The 18913-nt window shown below is 49.5% G+C and overlaps 1 protein-coding gene across 1 annotated transcript; it reads right to left on the bottom strand.

The window, feature by feature from the left end:
- Positions 1-3108: 3108 nt before the first annotated feature.
- LOC144167581 (uncharacterized) lies at positions 3109-18414 on the bottom strand. Its single transcript, XM_077696802.1, has 5 exons — positions 17649-18414; positions 15181-15328; positions 12861-13059; positions 6188-6368; positions 3109-3704 (listed from the first exon to the last, which is right to left on the bottom strand). The coding sequence occupies exons 1-5, from the start codon at positions 17806-17808 to the stop codon at positions 3313-3315; spliced, it is 1080 nt and encodes a 359-aa protein (XP_077552928.1). The 5' UTR covers positions 17809-18414; the 3' UTR covers positions 3109-3312.
- Between the last annotated feature and the right edge of the window lie 499 nt (positions 18415-18913).

Below are 18913 nucleotides of genomic sequence, written 5' to 3'. Positions count from 1 at the left end.
CCTTTTTAGGCTGGAGTCTCATTCGCGCACGCTCATTCGACACTGCGAAAATGAGCAAGGTTTTAGTAGGAGTCGCCAGATTTTCCTCCCACCCCGGAAATCCTGTGTCATGGCCGCTTTACATCTGTCTTGATTTTTACACGACAGACAAAACCGCTATGGCTTAGGACCAGTCATAGTCACTGCCTATCAAATACTGTTTCTTTCTTCGGTTGGGGGTTCGTCCAGACGTGGTGCTTGCTTTGGCGGGGGCTTCGGTGACACGTTGACATCACTAAGTGTGTCTGGTAACCTGGAATTATTAAGGTGATTTGTCTTTAACAGTGGCTCTAGCTTGTCAGTGCGTGGTATATCGGTTCGGCCGGTTGATTTAAAATCAAGGCAGTCTGCTCTTACCGTGAGTTGTGAAGCTGGAGTTACATAATTTGCCTACCGGGGTAAGGAAGAATTTTAGACTCTTATAAGGCTTTTGCCTCACCCCCCCCCCCCCCCCTCCGCCGCCCCACCACCCCGTCCCTAAAAAAATGTCGGTGGAGCTTGCACTATGGTGCAATAATGGAGAAACAGCAGAGCTGGCGGCCCCTCTCCCTTCGTCGGAGACCCCGCTGTTGCACCTTAAAGGATTCCCGAACTTGCCGCTGTAAGTTCTCCATGACTGGCATGGCCGAAGCGTTTTGTCCGCAAGCTTTCACATCTCTCCCAAAGTACACCGCGCTAGCACGCGCTAGAACCGGCGGCAACAGGCGTAGCGGACTCGGTGTCTGTACGCAAGCTGTTCTGTGCTCCCAACTTCAGGCGCCAACGAACCTGAACTCGCGAGGAATCACGCCACGAACACTGGACGGGGTGTTCTGGAAGATCGAGCGGTGCCGGCGCGCTCAATGACGTCATAGCTATGCGAGGCTTGGCTCTGACTACGTGGCGGGGCGAAGGTCTTTCGGGGGAAGTTTTTTCTTCGTATTTTCTTTTGCGAACGCCAACAGACCAAGCTCAAGCTTAAACAGCTCTGCTGTTAAAAAAAAGAAGAGGCAGTTTGTCCGCTTTTTTTGTTGCAAATGATATATGGAGAGGATAGCTCTTCTGCCGCTGCCAGGGAATTGCCCTATTAATTCGGATGTTGATATCTTGTTTCTCCAGATTATCAGTGAATTAAGGTTTAGTTTCTACTTGACTTAGTGGACACTAGGGCGACATACCTGCAACGCCCGCATCACAGCGTGCCGCGAATAGCCGATGGCGTTTTCCAACAAGAGCTACTTTGCGCAATCCGACGGTGCCGGGAGCCAGGCGCATTTAAGGGCACGCGGCACAACATCCAGTGCAGAACGCGAGCCACCAGCGTCAATGATGCGGTGGGGTTCAACACAGCACCCATCGCTCTGCTGAATTCCTCACTGCCACCTGTCATAAGTGCCTCTTTAGTATACCAGTTTGCACCTGTTTGACGTGCGTGTGATTCCCTCCAGTTACTCGGTCTGCTGAAATTCGTTTTTGTTACTATTGAATTTCTTCTGTTCTTGAGGGTGATTCAGGTGAAACACGGGCGAACTCGCAGGAGAGAATTTTAGCCCTTACCTAGCCCAATGATTACTGTAATTTTTGAAATTGTAACAACGAAATCCCAACGAGACTATCATGTAACTGAAATTTCGTTGATGGCTAAGCGAAACTTTTTAAGAATTGTGATTGCGAAAACATTAAATGTTTAATTGAACGTCCACATTACTTGTTGGTTACCAAATAGACAGCAATACTTTCTTTTGTGATTAAATTGAACGTCCACATTACTTCTTGGTTACCAAACAGACAGCAAAACTTTCTTTTGTGATTAACGTGAGAGTTTGGGCGAGTTGGTACTTCATTGAACTATTGCTTACAGCGCGAAAAACGAGACGAATGACAAAGAGAGGGGCTACACGGACAGGCGCCGTAGCCCCTCTCTTCGTCCTTCGTCTTGTTTTTCGCGCTGTAAGCAATACTTTCTTTTGTGTATGCGTGTAAACTAAATCAGGCCTAAAGAAACCTTGTCGGTGCCTGACTGGGTCAACTCAACAGGGGAAGCAATTAAAGCCAACCTTGTACTCTCCAGCGCACTCTGACGGAAAGGTAACGAGCCGAGCTCGAAGTATACAGCTCGGAAATTTCCATAAAATGGGTGTGCTAGACCCATGTTTGACCCAGCACCCCCCTCTTTTATTTTTTGTTCTTATATTTCATTTTCTACCTAGAGGGCCCTGTTAACCAGACAGCTACCGCTCAGGGAATTCTGGACTAAGAAAGCATCTATGCAATGCGTCCAGAATATTCATTTCCCTAAAACCTTTAATGAACAACATATGCTGTTGTTAGGGCGCCCACCCGGAGGGTGTATATATGGCTGCGTGGGGGTGGTGGTGGTGGGGGTGGTGGGGGTTGTGTGGGATCAGGCGGTGTTAGCCTGTCTGGATATACCGGCAGTTGCTCCATCCGAGCTCACCCTAATAAGGCAATATTAGGGTCCTTTCACCACGAGTCTGCCAGTTCCATCTCCTAAAGGAAGCATAGTAAAAAGCGCGACATGACGTGTGCGCAGCATTGAATGTCCCCTTGGGAAGACGATGCGGTCCAGAGTGTTGTGGTGGCTGCCAACTTTCGAATCGCTGAAAGCATTGCAGTCCGTTCGACATCATGCTCTGGGCACCACATTACATTTGGTGTACATCCCCTATCACTGCACATGACGAACACTGAGGCGATCGCACGAGGCCCACCTTGAATAGCCAGGCTGTGGTCTTCGCTGATGCCGTTCGGATGCGGTACAGCAAAGTTGCCGCAGATCTCGTAAGCTTCTTTGTGACGCGAGGATGATGATAGGAATCTCCCAACGACTTGAAATTTTCGACGACTGTTCGCCTGAAGTCGTTCCAGTGATCGGCAGAAACTTTGACAGTCGGTGGAAATGACAGCGCATTCCGTGCCATCTGATCAGCGGCCTCATGGCCCTTTACGCCAACATGGGGTGGAATACTGCTTGCGCGGGCCCTCCTGACAAGGTAATGATTGAACTTAGGGTTCTTCCTGGCGAACCCTGCCGTCCGCCGATAAATGAAAGGATTTGGTGATTGGCTGAAGATCCCGTGCTTGCTGGCACTCCCATCCCTGGTGGTTCAGAGTGCTGGGCGATGAACAGTAGTTACAGGCAGCGTGATACTGAGGTAGTTTTGGTCGAAACAAAGTTTATTCGCCCTCCCTTTGAAATTACCTAAAACAATGCGAAAATTGAACCAGACCTTAGCACCCCACAGTCTTGACGGAGCCGAGGACACAGCGTGCTCAAAGTTCGCCATCATTCGTGTGGCTCGGGAAACACATTTCGACGAACATACTCTGCACCGAGTCGCTAAGCACACTGTCGCCGCAGTCGACCAGCGAGGACGGCGGTGTCAGGTCTTCCACGGCTGAGTCGAACGCAATCTGCAGCAGGTCGCTGTCAGGCGCTGCCGATGCTTCCGAGTGAATCGGCGCTTCGGCGTCTTGCGCAACGCCGTGAACCGACGGCAGGTGGGAGGAGTGATATTCGCCGGTCCCGAAGACGGTTGCATCTGCCACCGCGCTGACGGTGCCCATGTTCCCGGCATCGACCCCACTGCCACCAAGGCCGTCCAGGAAGGGCTCGGCAACGCCCATCAAACTTGGGTCGGTGAAGCCGTCACCAGAGAAGCCGTCTGAAACAATGGAAGACAAACGTACCGAGTTTTCAGCATGTTCTGGCGGTGGACGAATGGACAGTCATGCCTATTAGTTGCACATAACCACGAATGGGTGTAAGGCGTTCGCCTGAAGACGTAAAAAATGCAAGCAGAAGCCATCTCCGGTGACTGTCAATATGAGGCTGTTAGCCTTCTTTCGGTTATGTGACACTGCCCCTACTCTTGCGCCCCTTGACCATCTGTTTCATTCTTCCAGTAAATCGCACAACCCCTCCACACCTTACCTCCACTGCTTGAATGTAAAATTACCATTTATTCCCCAGCCATCTGTCCCTCGACTCCCTTCACCTTCCTCGACTTTATTTCCAAATCGAGCTCTGCCACAATGAAGCCCTGGATACATGGACCCGACGAGGGAGGGTCGAGTCGACTGGCGGGTTCAGCTACCTCGACCCCTCCCGCGTATATATGAGCTCCATTCAAAGCTCGAGGCGAGGGGACCGGGGGAATTCCTTGAAAAGGACCTACCGTATTTGTACGATTCTAGCGCGAACCTTCTTTTGCTAAAAAGTAGCCTTAAAATTTGTGTGCGGGTCACTATCGGGCTCAAAAGCAAAACAGGCTTTAAATCGGCCAGCAGCATTGCCTTAGACACGAGGTCCTCCGAAAATCCAACTCAATCTAATAAAAAAAATCCGTCAAGGACACGTGAATGAATTCCAGAGCACTAATTCATGAATGACACACCTTGGTCAGCTGTTATAAACATTTTTCTACTACTGCAATTAGCCCGTCACACGTAGAATTATGAAGTTGAAGACACTTGAAATCGCAAACAGCTTCAATGTCCCCCGCTTTTGTTTTATTTACTGCTGGAGCTACATAAGCAAGTTTACGAAGCACAATTTATTTTTGGCTGCCACAGTTGCATGCGTAAAATAAAATCTCCTTCTTCCAGATACGTGGTGTCAGGACATTTACATCTACGCAGTAGAGCCGGCGTCAAATTATTTTTCTTTTTCGAATTTTAGTCCGCGATCCTACCCGCGTGTAAAATCGGCGGCGCATTATAATCGTGCAAATACGGTATTCAGCTCTTCACGGCCCGCCGACTCGGCTTGACGACCGCGACTACCCACACCCTGCCTCCGAGTCTAACGGACTCGCCCCGACGGCTTTTGAACTCACCCCGTCCGCTTATACATGGGTGCGTTGAGTCGAAAAAACCTGTTTTTCTCAACTCAACTCTCCCTCGTAGGGTCAATGTAAACGGGGCCTAAGACTGTTAGATGTATAGCCACAGTCCAACACGATTAAACATAGACCTCAAATACAGCGCAAGTCTAGGTGGAGGTCTCAAGAATGCCAACAGCAGTAAGAAGCATTACGGAAAATGCTGCCGTGTGAATCGCACCGGAAACACTGGACTAAAGGTTTGGCACCCGGCATTGTTCTATGGGCACCGAACTCGCGTGTTGTCTTCCCAGCCCTTATTCGATACGTTCTGTCGGTGGTTCTGTATAAAGCCCTTCCACACTGCTCTCCAGCGGCCGTGGACGCGATGTACGACCTTTAGTTCTGTATACCTCACGTTCGTATACGTTCGTCAGCATGGTAATGAATGGTTTACCTGTTGATTTCGATTGGTGAATGGTGATTTATTGGAAGCTCCACAGCCTTTATTATTTTGCTAGAAAGTTCGCAGTCTCTGCCATCTGTTTCTATATCCTGCAACCAGTGCGCATTCGGTTGCGCTGGACACGTCGGAAACGCTTCTCACCGCGTCGTAAAATCGGTCGCTTCATGTTGGACAACTGTGTAATGGCGAACCCCGACCGCCTCTGCATTGTCTCATGCAGGGCACACATAAAGCTCGAGAAAATACCGCTCGTCATACCCCACGTGCTAATTTAAAACGAAGCAAATAAACTATATCCACGGCAAACACTCGTTAAGGGACTGAACTAAAATAAGATTTGCATCCTCTTGAGCGACGCTGTTAACGATCTCATTTCTTATCAGGGCCTACTTTTCCCGCCATGTGCCTCCTTCACAACTAGATGACACTCAAGATTGGTGTACCCAAAAAACGTCACTGGCGAAAAATAACGAAGTACTGATCGCTTGTAGTCACCTGAGTCGTTATGATATTGGTTGGTCATAGAGCACCGGGCCACACGCTGTTAAAAAAAACTATTCGGTCTCCTGGTACAAACGAAAAAAAAGTTTTGCTGTGGGTTGGCGGTAAAGTAATGAAGTTTTTTTTTGTTATTTTGTTTCCATGCGATACGGTGTACCTGTTGCAAATATTGAACTCGTACGCAGAAGCAGGATGTCTAGTTTCAGCAGGTTAAGTTGTCTATTGTTTCAAGTCAGCCATTGTCGAATATGAAACGCGCCACCATATGCACCATCCGCTGTTTTTGTAAAAGCACTTAGCCAGACTTAGCTACGCCGTCCTTACATCCCCTTGTTTCTCTAAGGCGGTGCCAACTCACTGAGGAGGCCCTTGAGGACGTCCAGACTGAGGCCGCCCAGACTCTCGACGGTGGCGGCGCCCTCGGCGCTGGCACCGCCCTCGCCGCCCAGGAAGGTGGCCTCGGCCAGCAGCGTAGAGAGGCTCTTGGCGTCCTGGCGCTCCTGCTTGCGGAACTTGGCCCGCCGGTTCTGGAACCACACCTGGGCGACGCCACATTCAAACGTGGCTTTAATACTGACGCCTTTAGTGGACTACGTATGAAAGATTTCAACGCAGGTGTGCGTATCACGCATCCCGACCGCTCTGAGCAGCGTATGAAGTTAGACTCACGCACAAAAATTGTTCGTGATTTAAACGTTACAAAATTGTGCATCAACCATTTACCCGAGAATAAATCATCATAAACCGTTCGAAAGGTCACGCCAATCGTTTTCCAACAGCTTGAGTTTGTGGACTTGCTCTCTACGGCATGTCAAGGAATGATATATATATATATATATATATATATATATATATATATATATATATATATATATATATATATATATATATATATATATATATATATATATATATATATACAGAAAGATAGGGCAGCAGTCTACAACGCCAAAGGAGGCATAGGGGTGTGGTTAGGCTCTTTTCTTTTTTACTATGGTTAATGAAGTAAACATTTTTTTAAATATACAAGAGAAAGAAAGAAAGAAAAACACGCGCCCAGAGTGGGGACCGAACCCACGCCTTTCGATTACATGTCGAATACCTTACCAATTCGGCTATCTGGGCGACTGTGTTCTCCTTCTCTTTCTGGGCTATTTATATTTACTAGAAGTGTATCTGACACTTGAGGGTGGGTTCGGTCCCCACTCTGGGCGCCTGTTTTTCTTTCTTTCTTTCTCTTGTATATTTAAAAAAAAATGTTTACTTCATTAACCATAGTAAAAAAGAAAAGAGCCTAACCACACCCCTATGCCTTCTTTGTCGTTGTAGACTGCTGCCCTATCTTTCTTCTTTCTGTATTTCCTCAACGAGCCCCTCATTTCCTTACTATATATATATATATATATATATATATATATATATATATATATATATATATATATATATATATATATATATATATATATATATATATATATATGAGAGCAAACTTTATTCGGAAACTGAATGCCGAACAGCGGAGTTATGAGTACTCGGAGGAAGGGGGTGATGGAAACTATCTGTTGTTGGGACTGGCCTTCCCAGTGCTGTCACCACTGTTGGGACTGGGCCAGCTCCCCGCAGCCAGCACTGTTGCGACTGGCCATCTGAGCGCAGTCACCGGTGTAGCGAAGTTGCCTTGCTCCGTCCGCTATCGACGCGGCGCAGAGCAGATAGATGAAGTTCTCGAGCCGACGAAAAGTTGAAGCAGCATTTATATACAGCATGTACATGGGCAACAAAAGCGTTAGATGGCTCGCCCAGAGGCGACAGCACGTCTAAACTCGGTGCCTCCGAAAAGTACCGCGCTCGCTCCGCTTCCGGGCGGGTTTTATACCCCCGGGAGTCCGTTGCAGCCACCAGACGTTTGAATCGCTCCAATCAATACTCTCGCTGGCCGGAGTTCGAATCCGACGAATGAAGGCGAAGCGATTGCATCAGCCGAGCCGCCACGACGGGGAAAGGGAAGGCGACGCCGTCGCCGTCTCAGCGGAGCCGTTTCCAGGCATGTAGCGGCGGTTTGGTCAGGTTCGGTCGAGGCGTGAATCGGCCCCGCTGTCGGCGCGCAGCCCCGTGCAACTAATTTGGGCTGGGCGCTCTGGAACAACGCTGTGCACCTCAGCCAAGCCCGCCTCCTACGGTAGCGGGCTTGGCGGAGGTGCACATATAGTTTCAACGTGGGCGGGCAACAGCGAGATTTTCGGGGGGAGCGGCCTAGCTATACAGACCACGAGTAGGGAACATCAGGGGGGAAAGGGTTGGCGGATGTTTGAGACGAGGTGAGGTGGCCCGTACACAGCGTCGATAGGTGTGCTCATTGTCCCGATAGCCACCGCATACTTGACAGTGCGGATGGCCTGGAGACTTCCGCATGCAGTGGAGAAAAAGATCACTAAAGAGGGACAAAGCCTGCGTCTGTCTAATGTATGTAGCGTGTCTTCGTGTCGTGAATTTAGATGGGGAGGGAAGTAGCATTCTTGCTGTCCGGAGGTTACCGAGATGTTCGTGGAGCCTTTTAAGATGCATCGCTCAATCCTCTTTTACATTGTATTCTTCAGGCCATGGCTGAGGGCTGCCCGGGAGATGAGCGTCGCGGGCCAGAACATGAGCTCGTTCATTAGGGCCTCTGTGCCTTGGTGACCAGGGAACCATTCGAGGAAAACGTGTAGGTGGAGATGAGCTTGCATGTATGTTGTCAGGCTAGTGTGGACAGGGGCTGGAATGTCATTCGTGGCGAAACTTCGTAGTGCTTGTTTGAAAACAGCGCGGAAGACGGGACTGAGCAAGTAATAGACGACACAAGCGCTGACGAACAACTGTGCGATTTTAATTCGCAAGAAAATATACACATGAAAAACTAGGGGAAGAGAAGGAAAGAGACATAAAAATACGTAATAAAATTTTGACAAAAAAAGGTGTTTGCAACTGAATAGTGAATATGGCAACGACAACCTTTCGCCGCGTGACGATTTGAAGACGACTAGTCACGTAGTTACGCGATTTCCTTATCCAACAATGACACGGATGGTTCGCTGATACAGTCGCTCCCTTTCCTCTTCATTTGGAAGGTCTCGAAGATCTCCCTCTCCCTTCGCCCACGGTAAGAAGTGAGTGTGGCGTATTCAGTAAACCGGGGGCTCCGGAGCCACTTCGAAGGCTCCGGAGAAGTGCCCTCAACCAGAACGACACAAGACAGCCGTCATCCCATACGTCCATAGAGTGAGCCATGCGCTCAAGAAGATTGTTGGCAAGGCGGGCGTACGGCTTGTGTTTTCTCCTCCGAAAAAACTGAGCCGCCTGTGTAAGCGCGTTAAAGCAGAAAGCAGCAAATCACCAGCGTGCGTCAAAATGCACGAGACACGTTATGTCGACTGCGTGAGTAACCGTCGTGTACGAGATTCCGTTGTCGTGCAAACGCTCCTATATAGGACAAACAGGCCGCTGCCTGAATGAACGTTTGAGAGAGCACGCCAACAAAGTCAGGTCTTCTACAGGTGGCACGCTGTCAGCGCACTGCGCCTCGTGCGGCTGCACCCCCCGGTTAACTGAATGCGCCGCACTCACTTCTTACCGTGGGCGAAGGGAGAGGGATATCTTCGAGTCCTTCCAAATCAAGAGGAAAGGGAGCGACTGTATCAACGAACCATCCGTGTCATCGTTGGATAAGGAAATCGCGTAACTACGTGACTAGTCTTCAAATCGTCACGCAGCGAAAGATTGTCGTTGCCATATTCACTATTCAGTTGCTATCACCTTTTTTGTCAAAATTTTATTTCGTATCTTTATGTCTCTTTCCTTCTCTTCCCCTAGTTTTTCATGTATATATTTTCTTGCGAATTAAGATCGCACAGTTGTTCGTCAGCGCTTGTGCCGTCTATTACTTGCTTAGTCCCGTCTTCCGCGCTGTTTTCAAACGATATGATGTACCAACAAGCCCTTCAGTTCACCCTTTCGTAGTGCTCTCTGGCTGTCTGTGCGGACTGTAATGTGGTTGGTCCGACGCTGGTGAAGTATAATGGCTTCTGCGATGGCTTGAGTCTCTACAGCTGTGGGCGAGCGGACGTTGGCGTGATTCCGGACGTGAGCTGCGCGAGTGCCAACTGGTGCCGCCGTCCTTGTATGTTCCACAAAACGGGCGTCCGTGTAGTAGGTGGCATGGCTTGGTTCCGGCAGGTGTTGAGCGCGAAATGCTCTAGGTTCTTGATCTGGGGCTGGAATCATGTGTTTTGGTATGGGTTGCACTGTGATTCTTGGTATGCTCTCCCAGGGTGCCGTCGGGCGGTAATGGGTGGCGCACAGCAGTTTTCTAACAAAATTCTTTGCTCACAACACCGACGCGTCTCCGGGGACAGGTTGACAGTCGTCGCGTCCCAAGGGCAGAGAGGGTTCTGAGCGCTTGCGCCCACTCCTTTTATTTGTTACGTGCAGAGCCCCCCCCCCCCCCCCCCCTCTCCCCCCAACCCCGCATGCCCCCGCGCCATCTTCCTGGGGACGGGATTCCCATGTCCCTGTGTAGGAAAGTTGCAATTTGGGCGAGTTGTCCCTGTGGGTCAGCGAGCGAGGGTGGTGTTGGGAGTGCCTCCGGAATCTTACTCCGTGCTCCGAACGATGCGCAGGGTCGCCTCGTTCGGTACTGAAGGGATTTAGCCGTAGCGATCCTCACAAGTTTTATGTCGTTCATCGTCACAACTTTGAGAGTTACGGCCCGCTGCTCCCTTTTTACTCTCTGCCTGGGCGTTCTGACCGCTGTGTGGGAACTAGTGTTCCCCACATACTTTCCCGTCTTTCTTTATTCCTTTCTCTAGGTCGACGTGCACAACAATGGTCATACAAGAGCTAGTACAGTTGACGAGAAGTACAGTCAAAAAGGCCATAAAAAGCCTGACTAACTGACGACCCCCCCCCCCCTTCCCTTTTTCAGCACATTTCTGCGGGAGATGGAATGCATTTTAACACCATACAAAATAACTAAAAAGTACACGCGATTATGCAAACAAAAAATTTTGCTTTCAGTTTTCAGAAAGAAACAATACTGTTAAGAAACAATGCGTACAAGTGTAGCCCTAGGGAGCACATGGCTAATTTATTATTGTTGAATGTTAGTTCTGTTTTGGCATCTTCCATCAAGGCTAGAATTGAGGGTGATCGCTTAAGAGTTTGGGTAGCTGGCAGGGACATGTCTCTAAACGTAAGGACTTCGGAGATTTTTAACAGCGATGCTGTTTAAGCTGCTGGTTGGGCCGGCGAACGTGTGCAGGAAATCCTCGCCGAGTGGTGACGTCATTACGCGCGCCGGCACCACTTTACCGTTGCTTTGCCTCGCCGCGCTCGGGCGGGACTCGTGTCGCCGCCTGTCGGAGGCGCAATAAAACTGGTACAAGCACGGCTTAGGAAGCGCGTCGCGAGGTGGCTCGCTCTATCGCTTGCCGCGACGAGTGTTGCGGGGTGAAGACGCGCTGAACGAAGATTTTCCCCGCGTAGTTGTGCCATCTGACGACGACGACGAAAGAAATTACTCGTGCTGAAAATAGAACACCTCATTGTACATGCGTTAATGACCGAGAGTTCATTGCTCTTTGGGAGGCCAACGACGACACCATTCAGAAAAACTGACCGCGCCTCGGAGCATAACCGCACAGAATACTTGGCTGAGCCTCCAAGTGTAACTACGTGTAAACTTAGCGGAACCAAGAATAACCTAAGCGGGGCCACCAGCTTCGGCGTTTGCCCAGTCTTCATGCCACTAGTGTGAAGCTGCCCCAATTTTTTTTTTCTTACGTATGGACGTAAGGACGCTCCTCCATTTTTGCTGACAAGCATGAGGAATTTTCAGATTGAAGCCTTGTTCATAAGGTGCTGCAAAACAAGTCTGTGGTGGCGTAATCGCTCAATTGTAACTTTTTTTTTCATTATTTCAGTGCAACAGTGGTCTAAAAATTACCAGTACACCTAAGCACTCCTTTTATGATGGATGCCAAAGTATTAGCGTCCTATTGCGGATCGTGTCCTCTCACATCGTCATCCTTTCTCTTTGCGTCTTTTCTTCGCCGCCCCGTTACTATTACTGAGGCCTTGCCCAGTCCCCTTTTTGAACCTTTGTAGTAGTAGTAGCAGCAATAGACATTGATTGAACGTTTTGTTACAAGCTAAAATAATGGCGCCACTAACCTCAGGAAGGCCCATACCCGTGCAGCTGGCACGCTCTTCGCTGCTCTCCAAAACACGTTTTGTAATTAGCATGATCAAATTAGTCATGTACGCCTCAATACATGTCGCTAATACACATTCCCAAGTCAAACGCCACAACGCGTTCACTAGGCCCCTTTTAGTCAGCTACAGCCATATGACTAGCTATAGTTGGTACATGCTTATTGGAAAGAATAAAAGGGGCGCTAAGCAGACGAAGACGATGCAGACACACACACCACATACAGGCGCCATTTCAATTCTTTCCAATTCTTATTCTTTCCAATAAGCTACAGCCAATTAGCGGCAGTACGGCATGCGTGCTAGTATCGTGTTTTCGAACCAATGTACACCATGGTTTACAATGGCTTGCCAATCAAGCCTACCCTCCCACAAGTTTATATAGGGCAGGGGAGTGACCTTCCCCATACCGTAGGCTGTAAAGTGTGGGATGAGGAAAGCAACCCCATATTACGCTGCTCTTCGAGTTGGACGCAGACCACAAATCTTGAATTGGATCACAGCCAGTAAATGAGCGTTCCCTCACCCGGTATACTTTTCGCGGGTGATGGTGAACATGGGCACGTGAACAGAGCGACGAGAGTGGACGAGAGAGCGAACAGAGCGACGCAGAAGGGGGGGAGTCCGAGCGCTAGGAACTGTTGGTGTTTTTACCTACATTCAAGCAATATGCCAACAACAACGTTGGTGAGAATCTAATCAATGTTTCATAACGTAATAGCAGCTTGGTAACTGCAGCGAATGCGTATACAAGTGCAAAGTGATTAGTGCCAGACGGAGCTAACCTGAACCCTGGCCTCGGTGAGCTGTATCTTGGCGGCGAGGTCCTCTCGCGCGAAGACGTCCGGGTAGCGGCTCTGCTGGAACGCCTTCTCCAGCTCTTCCAGCTGGAAGCTTGTGAACGTGGTGCGGTAGCGTCGCTGCTTTCGCCGCTCTCTCCGGCCACCGCTGGGGGCGCCCCCGCTCGGGTTCCCGCCCATGGCGCTGCGCCCCCGAGGCCATGACAAACGAGAATGAAAGAGCGCCGTAAGGGACGCAAAGAGCGTAAACTCTGTTTGCATTGCAGTAGGAGGTGGACTGAAATGGAAAAACAAGCTGCGTATCTGCACCTTTCGTTGCAAATGTCGATAAAAGAGGATCGTCTTTCGTCGACATTTGCCAAGTAAATGCCTCCCTTCGCTTTCCCGCTCCCCTCTCATGATGTTCCTCTTCCGTCACGCTCCTCCCAAAATAAACACCCTGGAGATTTTCTCAAGTCAATTTCACTTTACCGCGTTCCACTGCTACAGGCCGGGTTCCTCGATGCCAGCGCTGCCGTACGGCGGAGACGCGCGTGAATCGAGGTCCCCAACTTCATAGTTTATAGAACCACATTCCCTTACTTCACGTGCCTTCCAAGCAGAACGTGGAACCCATCTAGTGGAACCTTTTAAATGCAGAGCATTTTAGTAACTCACGATGTCACCCGCGTTGACGTCCGTTGTCGTAGTCCGCACCCCTCCCCCTACACTATATAAAAAAAAATACTATCCGGCGCCTGGTTTCGATCCCTCGACCCTGCGGGCGGAACGCAATGTACATGGTGCTCCACCCACTGCGCCACAAAGGCGACACAGAATGGGAGGCTACGAACGCGCCTTATATCCTTGACTCATTCAAACTACGTCAAGAAGCTGCTGATACAACGCATTCACTACCACCAACTCCCCAAACACTAAACGTTAACGCAATACACCCACCCCCTATGCGACGCATTTACTCGAGTCCCCCTCGCGGGGAGATGGGCCCAATTTTTCGTAACTGTTTCCGCTTGATTTCTTAAAATGTCCCCATAAGCTATAGTAGCGCGGGCAACAGCAGACGACGGAGTAATTTTTTTTTTTTTTTGCGGAGGATGTAGTATTTCATTTCTCAAAAACCAAGCATCCATAAATTTTTTTATAAAGGAACACTGTAGCTATCACTTATGTATTGATTTTCTGCCTTATATTTGCGTAATATCTTGATCTTGTTCAACAATGTTGACAAGTGTGAACACTACCACCGGACTTAGACGTTCAGATTTGGCTGTGGGTATTTAAGACTATTGCGCAGGTTCTGCATCACTTTGGCCGGGCGGTTGACTCGAGTCAGACAGACAGACAGACAGTCCAAAATTCCTGCGTTAAAGTAGCTCATAAAGGTGGACGCAGTCTTTAATATTTCCACAGCGTCGGCTCCTCTGCTTCCGCCTGATTGGAGAGGGAGTCACGAGCGTGGTCTTTATTATCGGGGAAGTGTTTCCCTTATTGGTCACTTCCAAGGGTCCTGCTCTCCCTATTGGCTAATTCACGCAGCAGCTCGCCAACCTCTGCAGGAAGTTCACGCTATAAAACAGAGACACTTAGAATCAAATAAGGTTTGTTATTTCCGCAAAAAAAAAAGAAGGAACAGTGAAATAAAATTGGATTTCAAAAGCACAGGATTGGCAGAGGTAGCCCACATGCGAAAAAGAAATTTGCGTAACTAGTTAGTTCCCTGCTTGGTTTATGCTCGGCGCGTGAAAGTGTAGGCGGTATTCGTTGAAAAGTTTAGAGGTCAATTTCTTCGCTTGGCAACGTTGGAAATGGCCACAGACATGGCCGATGCGCCACAGACACGGCGCGGCTTGGGCCACTGCGGCTGCACGCCGAAGAAAAAAAAATACCGGCGTGCGTCATCTGCTCCGTTCCGAATTGATTCTAAGCGGTGGCGTCAACAGAGATGTTATTAATCGCACTCACACTGAACTGGAGGCAATACTTTGCGAAGGTTAGCTAGAGTTTGTAACGTGAAACAGTCATGTGTTTCACAGTGTTCTTAGCATGGACAAGTACCGCCATCCCACGGAGCCCGACGTAACGAGTGACGTCGCACTCGCACGGTTGCATGGAGGAGAAGAGGGGCGCCTGATCTGCGGGCCGTGCGCACAACGACGCCTAGCAACAGACGCTTGGCCACAGATATGGCGGCGCACACTTGGTTGCCTGCATGCATTCCACGCCACTGAATACCGGCTATACCTGTATTAGTCGTTTTTGTTTTCGTACATGGGTTTTTATAATGCGTCGAACATACCCCACTTACCCTGAGGCAGGGGGCGCGGCTTCGTCCGCAGTCGTTTCGTACAAGCTTCGGTCGTGGCACTCGGACAATAGCGGGTCGCTGAAATCCACTTCGGTAGCATCTTCGATGGCCGTCGCACCGCCGCATGCGCTGGTGTCTAGGTGCTCAACTGTGAGGTGAACGAGCACATTCGTCTATTGAATCTTCCTGCGGTCATTAGAACACTCAGAAATTATTTCTAAAACAGTAAATTCGGTAGAAACGAGATGAATTACACTGCCCATTTATTGCGGCTCTTTTGTGTAATGCGCAACCCGTTTGTTAGCTCTTGATGTGACTTCGCCATCGATGTTAATTTAACTCAGGGGAGAATCCGTAGTGACCTCGTGAGCGGGCGGGAAGTTTAAGGTGGGCTGCGGTGCCGCAGGAAAGGATAGAAGAACTGGGCACACAGTAGGCTTTCTAGCAGTAGTTCGGAAGCTTCTCAGGTGGGAGTGTGCGGATAGCTCTGTGGGAGTGTGCGGATAGTGAGTGGGAGGATAGCTCTGGCCCTTGTGAACTGCCACTGATTTCACTACGCAACAGACATTTTTTTTAGAAAGTTTCAATGCTTTCTCTCCCTCCCACAATGCTTCGCATCAAGCATGCGGACAAAGCAGATAAGAAAATTCGTCAAAAAATCCTAAAATGGGAGGGGGTTCAAAAAAGTGAGGCGCATAACAGTGTTCACGCATGCTCTTTATTATGTGGCTTAACTTGTCATCGTATGTTAGCGCTGTATCCCCCCCCCCTCCTTACCTTTCCTCTTACTATAAGATCAGATTATTACCAAAATTATCTCCCTCGCTGCTTTCTTCTCAGCATCATGGTGGCATACGTCGCTTCTCTCATAGGAACGGCATTCGCGACAGAAAATGTACCAGCACACCCATATACTTGCAACTCTTATTTCTATGAACATGCGCGCAGGTAAGGTAAATGTATTTATTTGGAGTGATCGTTTATAGTAACCGCACACACTTAGGTAGCGTTATCAAAGCAACGTATTTTCACGAATATAACGCATTTTTTTATGGGGGAAGCCCCTTAGAGGCTGGCGCTGTTGGCGTCTCCTGTCGTCGTCGTCGCAATTGTCGTCGTCGTAATCGTCGTTTCATGTATAGTCACGGTACTAAAACACCCTGAAACTCGTTTACGCCTCACGCTGGAGCGCTTCGTAGTGCGTATTAAAAAAACACTGAGACACTCGTTTACGCCTTCCGCTTGAAAGCTTCTTGCTTCAAAGACAAGAGACTTTCACAGCGAAGATGTACACCTCTACCCCGCAACGGTTTCATCTCTGTTGTCAAAACGCCAAGGCGCCAAGAATACACTCATACACCGCATGATTCGCCGCTCCCCAGGTTTCACGTTAGTGTAGATGGTCTGGGACTTTTTTTCTGTAACTTTCCGCTCCTTAAATGACCTCGAAACTGATTTACGAACATAATGGTGGCTTGCTTGCTTGCTTCCTTGTTTACTTTACACAAGAACTTGCGGCAAGCTCAACTACCAGGCATTCAAGCCGTACAAACAAAGCCAACCTGAAGGAGTAAATACGCAAAGTTGCCAGCATCTGGACGACTTTAAATGAAAATCTGGGGCTTGTCCAATACGGCCCCAACGTTTTGCTGTAAATTGGTACTCTTTACACAGTGCGTGGAGCAAGTTTTCAACAGATTACAGCTTGGCGCATGGTTTCCCTTAGAGGGGAACCACGTAGATTGTTCAGATGGGTGGAAGCAGCACTGTCTCCGTTTTCAGATAAATCTGTCTCTCACTTTTACAAAAATTATAGAACGTAAACTCCACGCGGTTACGGCAACGCACAAAGAAATCAGTGTAGTAATAGGCTATCTAAGGCTTCTGAAAACTCGCAGATGTACTTGCAAACACGCCGATCTGCAAACACGCTGTGCAGAGCATTGATTGACGGCGGGAGACGCACGTGACAGTGCAAGACAGCACACATACAGGGGTGGTGAAAACAGGACAGAGGGCAGCAGTGCGCACCTATGTTCTATATTTTAGTATACACCAATTCGGGAGTTCAGTAGTCCCTTATTATTCATCGCCATGAATTGTGCATCAATCAACGTGCGCTTGCGCTATGTTAACTGTAATCTTTTTTTTCAGTTGCCGACAGATTTCAATCATGAGATGTTCGTGTTCGCGTTATTTTCGGGACAACAAACATGCGGTCATATTTCCCCTCTGTCTTCTGTAGTCATTGTACAATCTCTTGGGAGTTCTTCACACGCGCACACACGCACACGCACACACACACACGCACACGCACACACACACACACACACACACACGCACACACACACACACACACACACACACACACACACACCACTATTAGACAGGATGAACACTCGTGCATTACCACGCCACAGTTTGAATTGCACAACAGCGCTCCGAAGAGGCATAAGCGGGTGCCTTACCTGAATAGGTGCGCGTCGTCTCAGCGTCGAAAGGGTCGTCGAAAGCAGAGTCCTGAATGCACAGCGGGTTGAAATCGTCCATGAGGTCGCAAAACCCTCCATCAGACGTCGTTTCTCCCACAAGCGTGTAGGTCACCGTATCCGAAAGTTCTTCGTCCATGCTTACGCCACTGCTTGCTCTTCTGCCACTTTCCCTCCCCCAAAGTCCGTGGGGGCAAAACTCCCGTAGGCTGAAAGTTCGTTGCTGCTACGCTGTCGTCAACCAAGAGGCCTGACACTGTTGTGAGCCTACGATGCTTCAAGCCGAGACTTTTCACTGCTGTGAAACCAATCGATGAGGTGGGTTATCGCGTCTAGAGACAAATAACTGAAATGCATGCTCCATAAGCGCAAGAAATACGACAAATCACGCTGTCCTGTTACATTTACATTTAATTTCCAGCTCGGTAGATTCCGCAGCATCTGCTCTTCCTCACTTAGCTTTACACGAATGCCGGTCTCTGTCGAGACGGAAGCTTGTTTCCCGTTCACGTCTATCTACAGTGGTCGCTTTCCGGAGCAACTTGAATCCCGTCCAGATCCGCATAAGTGAACGTCTTCCGATGCTACGCTTGTCGTGCGTTGCTTGAACTGGCTGTAACACGTCGTCGATGTGCGAGGGTCGTTTCAAAACTGTTCAGCATCCCAACCGTCTAACAACTGGGTACGGCCATGGATGTCTTCCCCTCTGGCTCAAGTCGTCGGCGATTCCGGCCCTACCTGTACGCCCGGATCCCGCCGACTAGGCCGCGAAGTCTCACAGGGGCGTCACTGGACTGGTACACCATAGCTCTCCCGCGCTTTATAGCTTCTATTTTACAACAGCCAGCGCCGCCCACGCACCGGGCCTCTCGCTCCGAGGACGCACCGGCGAACGGCGCTCCTAGGGCTTCCTTCGGCCGGGTCTGCGGCTCCGTAAGCCTGCGTGGACGATGAACAGCAGCAGCGGTAGAATGAATGAAAGAAAATGTTGGTAGCGGTGAAGGCTGCTTTCGCCGGGATTAGCCGAAGCTCGACAGGGAATCGGCGACTCTCTCGCACGCTTTTCGAGCCCTGCTTATGCCGGCCGCAGGAGCAGCAGAAGAAAAAAAAAATGAGCGGCCGGGTATTGCGAGAAAGGTATGCGCGCAGAGCGCCAAAGGATGCGGACCTTTTCGCTGACCTGGCTGGCCCGCAAGGGTTTCGTCTCTCCGGGATCTGCATCGCGAGCACACCCGCGTATATGT

Source organism: Haemaphysalis longicornis, unplaced genomic scaffold (genome assembly GCF_048455015.1).
Source record: "Haemaphysalis longicornis isolate Haplotype H1 unplaced genomic scaffold, Haemaphysalis longicornis Haplotype H1 scaffold_2, whole genome shotgun sequence".
Lineage (NCBI taxonomy): Eukaryota > Metazoa > Arthropoda > Arachnida > Ixodida > Ixodidae > Haemaphysalis > Haemaphysalis longicornis.
The sequence above is the reverse complement of the archived record's forward strand: the minus strand, read 5'-3'. Positions and strand labels throughout refer to the sequence as shown.